At 41.0% G+C, this 7,261-nt stretch overlaps 1 protein-coding gene across 1 annotated transcript; it reads left to right on the top strand.

Annotated features, from left to right (window-relative positions):
• Nucleotides 1–879: 879 nt before the first annotated feature.
• LOC308385833 (myelin-associated glycoprotein-like) lies at nucleotides 880–6,962 on the top strand (the record flags this gene model as incomplete). Its single annotated transcript, XM_080865013.1, has 6 exons — nucleotides 880–928; nucleotides 1,102–1,485; nucleotides 2,346–2,651; nucleotides 2,739–2,996; nucleotides 3,190–3,280; nucleotides 6,716–6,962. The coding sequence occupies 6 exons, from the start codon at nucleotides 880–882 to the stop codon at nucleotides 6,960–6,962; spliced, it is 1,335 nt and encodes a 444-aa protein (XP_080721139.1).
• Nucleotides 6,963–7,261: the final 299 nt, after the last annotated feature.

Consider the following 7,261-nt stretch of genomic DNA (forward strand, 5'->3'; position numbering starts at 1 on the left):
GCTTGAAGGAGAAAATGTAATTCAAAACCTTTACCAAGCTTCTACTAATAAATGAATCACATAAACAGGTCCCACAGCTTTGCCACTTCTATCTTCCAGTATCACCACTCCAGCAGCACACGCATGGCCTCTCAGGGCCCAGCAGTCAAAGGCAAGCAACACTTGATACTGGACGTCCAGATAACGTGTGTGTGTAGAGCGAGAGAGATACAGTCTGTCATAGTCCATCATCATGATTTGTGTTAGCACAGGTTGTACATTCATACTAAAAATGATTCAATCACTTGTGTAAGGTTAAGGTCAGAGGCTTCGACAGACCAAAAGTTAAAAATGTCTTTAAGGGCAACATCTGACTTCTTTCACAGGAAATAAGCAGGCGGCACAAAACAGACTTCATTATGCAGCGCTACAGTCAGTGGGTGTCTCTACATGTACTTCCTCAGATGGTCATTTGTATTTTACAGTTTATAGTAGTTCTGCTGAAGGCTGCTTTGTTTCACTCATAAGACAATCATCAGATGTAATGTGGGGTAAAGAAACATTTTACTGCTTTTATTTCTTAAATTTCTAAACTGAAACACATTTATTATTTTGAACTTGTCTTTCTTAAAGAGCATGTCGTCTTTATAAACTTCCTTATAAACTGCCTAATGTTACAGTAAAACACATTTTACTCATTGTATTCATTAACTTTATAGACTAACCTTTTTCTTATTTTTCCTTCAGTCAACTGACTGACACATCATGTCATTTTACCTTGTTTTAATATTTCAGCTATTTTCAAAGCACACAGCACCACAGATATAAATAATAATAACTAAATCATTATCATTCACTTTTTTGTTGATTTTATTGTTTGTTTGTATTTTGTGAATCCAGATGAAGATGGTGACAGTCAGCATTTTACTGACTGTTCTCTTTGTTTCAGGTGAGCTGATTGTTCTGTTATTCAAAGACATTATTGGATTCATTTGTAATTTAACTTTCACCCATTTTAAAACAACCTGAAAGACAGAGCCAGCGCTTTGTGTTGTGATTGAAAATGTTTACAGTTTACAAACAATGAACAGCAGCTTGTTAATAATGAAACTGTATTTACAGGTGCTTTGGCTGATTATCCTCAGTGGATAGCACTCTACATGACTGCCCCAAAGCAGATGGAAGCACTGAGTGGATCTTGTTTGCAAATCCCATGTAACTTCAGCACCAAAGACGAACAGAAATTTAACAGCAAAAGAAAAATCTTTGGAGTGTGGATTAAAAATAATGGTGACTTTGGCAAAAATCCAAACAATGTGATCTTCAACAGTAGTGGAGCAGTTAGCATCTATCCAATGAGTATTACTGGGAACCTGAGTCAGAGAGACTGCACCACTCTGTTTTCTAATTTAACCACAAACTACACAAACACATACTTCTTCAGAGTAGAGAGTGAACCATTCAAGGCAACAGCTCAACATGATCCTCTTCAAATAACAGTCAGAGGTAAAGACTGAAGTCCATTTATATCAAAAAAATAATATAAACCTTTGTTCTGATACTCACTCTCTTTAATGAATGCAGACATTTACAAATCATTTATAAAAGAACATAATATGAGATAAAGAAGAGAAAATTTATTGTAATTTTTTTAAGAAGATGTTTTTTCAGATTTGTGAATGTTAGTTTGAAAGCACTTAAAAGCATTGAGAAAGTGCTTGTGTGGCATGTTGTATAAAGCGCTTTATGGTCTGGGAGAGTAGAAAAATGCTACATAAGAATCAGTCCATTTACCAATAGCAACAGCAGACATGTGGAGTGTGTACGCTTTTCTGCCTCTCATAACCCCAGTGATTTTCCTGTGGTTGGAAATCTCACGTGATCTTGTAACATCACAAGTTCAGGCAACTAACCACTCCTATTCAATTGTATCATGTCATCTCAACAAGAATACAATTAACTAGTTTTAAGTTGTTGAATTTCATGCAGATCGTCGATGATTTAATTCAGTTCACCGTGGAAACATAAAAGTATTTTGTTCAAATTTCACTTTGGACTCTTGTAAATGTAACAACAACCCAAATTTCATTTTTTTGCAAACATGCCCAGAGAAAGCAGCTGTGTGTGTGGTTCCTCTTGTAGATATGTTTTTTCTTTTCATTATAGACGAACAATTTGAAATTCTTGGTGCAGAAATGTGTCCATATTAAGAAAAAACATCAAATGTCTCACTTTTAACCAGTGATGTTTCAGGTTTAATCGATTTGACTGTCAGTTGTTGTTTATATTGACAAAACTGAGAATCCATAGTAGTTCAAACTGCATGTATGCTTTAGTGTTAACACGTTTGTGATGTGAAACCACAGATTCTCCTTGGAGGCCCAATATTACAATCCCAGGTGATCTGAAGGAGAAGGAGTCTGTCACTATAACCTGCTCAGCTCTCACTCCCTGTCCACACTCCCCTCCTCAACTCACCTGGAATCTCCAACAAGACTCTCACAACAAAATAGAGGAAAACACAGATGGAAGCTTTACAACTAAAATCCAGCAGAACATCACTCTGTCAGACACACATGATGGAAAGAAGATCAGCTGCTCTGCCAGATATCCTGTGAACCAAGAAAACGACACCAAGACAGCAAAGACAGACGAGACTCTCAGTGTTTCATGTAAGACAATCAGAGTTTGTTGTTGAACTGAATCCTTCAGGACACCATGGTATATGGGATATCACTTTCTCTCTTTTATTTCTCCAGATGCTCCTAAAGACACCTCAGCATCCATCAGTCCATCAGGTTTGGTGTCAGCAGGCAGCTGGGTGAACCTGACCTGCTCCAGCAGAGCCAAACCAGTCAGCAGCTTCACCTGGTTCAAGAAGAGCAGAGATGGAGCTGTGAAAGTATCTGAAGGAGAGATTTACAGCTTCAGTGTAACAGATGGAGGAGTTTATTACTGTGTGGCCACTAATGATCTGGGTAATCAGACATCAGCAGAGATTGACGTGACTGTTGGAGGTAAAGTTAGGTCGAAACCACTAATGTGTTGCATGTTCTTATCCAATTTTTCTTCATCTTATCTACTGTTGTCTTCTCTTTGTTTATTTCTTTTTTTCTAAACAGAGCTATACAAAATATAAAATGAATCCGTATATGGCTTCTGTTTAACTCTTTAACTGAAATGTTTTTTCTTATTGATCTTGTTTTTCAGGAGAGCAGAATGGTAGCTCCTTCCCAACATGGCTAATTCTTGGAGGAATCCTTGGGTTCATCTTACTCGTCTGCCTGATTATCTTTGTTTGGTAAATATTACATTACAGCAGAAAATATGATCTCTCACCCTCTCCCTCCCTTATCTTTCCTGCTTGGCTTCTATATCCTTGTCTAATCTCGTCTAACTCTAACCCTCAGAGTTTCTCAGTCTTGTTCTCTAAAACCCAAAGAATTGTGGATCTGATCAACTGGTTCCTCAATGGATATTGGCACTCTACTCTAGACGAAAAGCCTGGGCTCAGGAGTAGGGATGGGTACCGGTGTCCGGTGCCATGACATAAACGGTAGTAACCAGACCGAAAAGCTGCGCACATTTCGGTGCTTTATTTCTGTGCTTTTTTTCCCCTGAGATGTCATACACTTTGGATTCTAGCCAATCATTTTACCTTTCCGAGGATAGTAGGCTGGCCCAGGTACGTACGTTCTTTTAGAGCAGAGCTACTGATTAAAAACGCCCAAGGCGAAGCGGTCAGAAGTCTGGCTGTACTTCACAGCAAAAGATGCAAACTCAGCAGCCTGCAACAAGTGCTTTAAGGTGATACTGTGATACTGTGCAAAGGAGGTAACACCTCGAATCTGATGAAACACCTGGTGACGCATAGTGTTTTTTTAAAAGCCAAGAAATGCATCGTATTTGATAGCTTGCTGCAAGACCGAGCACCGTACACATCTACTGCGGGTGTGGTGCCTGTTATCGGACCCGGAGTTAGCAACATCCCCCAAAAACCCGAAGAGTATAGTCCTGGCCCCTAGCCCTGCCAGTGTAGCAGAAATGATGAGGATGATGATGGCAGCAGCAGCCGTTCTTCTCTGGGTCAGTAGCTTAATGTTATTCGTGTGTAATTTACGTTGAGTACGCTGACCACGTTATTACATTAATGCATGTAAGGTGAACTAGCAAACACCGTTGTAGTTACATGCGGCTGACTTCTTGTTTGATGGCAGATACTCCCTTCACCCTCGCCAAAAAGACTAAAATGACCAAAGAAAAAGTGGAAAACAGTTAAACATGAGAGGTTTTTGGACAAAGTTGGTGTTTTTCCAATGTTTAAGCACTGCTTCCAGCCAAGAGTGATACCATATATGCCCTATAGCTGCAGAGAAGACTAACATTGTTATCTTTTTACAAAAAAAACTGCTAAACACGAGAGGTTTTAGGACAAAGTTTGTGTTTTCCATTGTTTAAGCACAGGTTCGAGCACCGTTTAAGCACCGGCACCGTTTCAAAAGTACCAGTTTTGCACCGGTATCGGATAAAACCTAAAGGATACCCATCCCTACTCAGGAGAGCCCGATTGTTCTTCAGAGTCGTTTGCTGCCGGATACCCGATTGTGTCGCGTGCCTGGTGACACCCGTGATAGAGGACACTGAATGACATCTACCATTCGGAAAGATGATAACAGAGTTCTGGCTGATCAGAGCTGGCTCAGACGTGGCTTATCGAAGAACAAAGAAAGCAGTTACAGCTAGGGATGGGTACCGGTGTCCGGTGCCATGATGGCACCGGTTCTGACATAAACGGTAGTAACCAGACCGAAAAGCAGCGCACATTTCGGTGCTTTATTTCGGTGCTTTTTTTTTCCTGAGCTGTGATACACTTTCGATTCTAGCCAATCATTTTACGTTTCCAAGGATAGTAGGCGGGTCCAGGTACGTACGTTCTTTTAGAGCAGAGCTACAGATTAAAAATGCCCAAGGCAAGCGGTCAAAAGTCTCGCTGTACTTCACAGCAAAATATGCAAACTCAGCAGCAACAAGTGCTTTAAGCTGATACTGTGATACTGTCAAAGGAGGTAACACCTCGAATCCGATGAAACACCTGGCGACGCATAGCGGGTTTTTTTAAAAGCCAAGAAATGCGCTGTATTTGATAGCTTGCTGCGAGACCTCACACCGAGCACATCTACTACGGGTGTGGTGCCTGTTATCAGACCCGGAGTTAGCAACATCCCCAAAAACACGAAGAGGAGAGTCCTGGCCCCTAGCCCTGCCAGTGTAGCAGAAATGATGAGGATGATGATGCAGCAGCAGCCGTTCTTCTCTGCGTGAGTATCTTAATGTTGTTCATGTGTAATTTACGTTGAGTAGGCTAACCACGTTATTATATTAATGCATGTAAGGTGAACTAGCAAACACCGTCGTAGCTACATGCAGCTGTCTTCTTGTTTGATGGCAGATACTCCCTTCACCCTGGCCAAAAAGGCTAAAATGACCAAAGAAAAAGTGGAAAACAGTTAAACATGAGAGGTTTTTGGACAAAGTTTGTGTTTTTTCCATTGTTTAAGCACTGCTTCCAGCCAAGAGTGATACCATATATGCCCCATAGCTGCAGAAAAGGCTAACATTGTTATCTTTTTACAAAAAAACAGCTGAACATGAGAGGTTTTTGGACCAATTTTGTGTTCTCCATTCTTTAAGCACCGGTTTGAGCACCGTTTAAGCACCGGCACCGTTTCAAAAGTACCGGTTTGGCACCGGTATCGGATAAAACCTAAACGATACCCATCCCTAGTTACAGCTATTCAAAACCTGCATTAGGCTGGCCGTCATGATTGACGATGTGCAAGCTGTGAGTACTCAGACTGTGTTTATTGAACACCATATGGGAAGATCTTCAAGAAGTTCACGGCTTTGCAATATGGATAAGATCTTGGAGAAGAACAACAGGATCTGAGAGACCTGGTGACCAGTGAAAGACATTAGACCAACTGTAAAATTGGAAGCAGTTTCTTCGCACTAACCAAAACAACTACCATCTCCATCTCATGCGGCCCCCCTGGTGCCAGCTGGATGCTCAAGGCAAAAGCTGACGGGAATAACAAAGTTCTTCCTTAGATAACAAGACTATGTTGTGACTCTCTCCCTCCTCCTTCAAGGCTACCTGCGTCGACCGAAGATTGTTGACTTTTTCCCAACCAAGTGAAGGGACACTTTCTCTCGGCTGAACACGGAACAGACACACACACGCACACATATGCATGTACTCTGACACAGACCTACACTTACCCCCCCACCCCCTCCAAATGCCTTCGAAGCTTATGTCTTCTATGTTGTGAGATGTGATGATTTATGTGCTATGTGCTGAGGTGGGCTTTTTTTCTGTTCTCAAACTGATCTCCTCGTTGGAGCTCAGTCTGGGCGGAGTTCTTTTTTCTCCTCGTCTTTCCTCATGTTGTGCATTTTCCATTGTTTTGGTTCCAGGTCGCTGCTCATGTGGCCAGTGCTACCTAGCCTGACCTGTCTTGCCAGTGTGATGTTTGTGTATTGTATGTACGGTCGGCAAGGTATCATCTATCTTAACTGCCCCTTGGGGATAAATAAAGTGTCTCTGACTCTGATACTTAAACAGCTCATGAACAAGGTTTACAAGGTTTAGCTATATTTTGATACCAAGATTGTTTACACAGCGTTTGTAATAGCAGAAAGATACTCTATTCATTTTGGCTATTTGATTTTCAAGCAGGAACCCCAGAAACGTGAGTGAAGAGCCAGCAAGTAAATCAGAAGGAGAAGAAGAAAACATCCATTATGGAGAGATCAACTTCTCTGTGCTGAGATATGAAGCATCCACTGACTCAGTGCAGTACAGAGGACAGCAGCAGGATACGGTGTACACACAGGTGAAAGTCAAAAAGCACGAAAACACAGAGTGCGCTCACGGCCAAGAGGAACTCTACACTCAGGTGAAGAAAAAAGTAACATTACATTAACACAGTGTATTAAAGAAACACACACAGAACCTGCACATACAAATGTCATTTTTCCGGTTTAGTGTTGTTCTTAAGTAGTTACTTAAACAAAATCCTGCAGCTTTTTATGTTCAGCTTTAATCTCACACGGCTGTTTTCAGTCGACTTTTTTGTTTAGATTTTTCTTAAATACGTGTAAATAGATGTTGCAGCACTCCAATAAGGAACTACTTTACATGACAGTTGAGACATTTCTGCAGATGACTAGAAACCTCCACTTACAAACTTATTTTAGCTTTCATCGTGCTCATACAGTATTT

Source organism: Rhamphochromis sp. 'chilingali' (assembly GCF_963969265.1).
Source record: "Rhamphochromis sp. 'chilingali' genome assembly, chromosome: 18".
NCBI lineage: Eukaryota > Metazoa > Chordata > Actinopteri > Cichliformes > Cichlidae > Rhamphochromis > Rhamphochromis sp. 'chilingali'.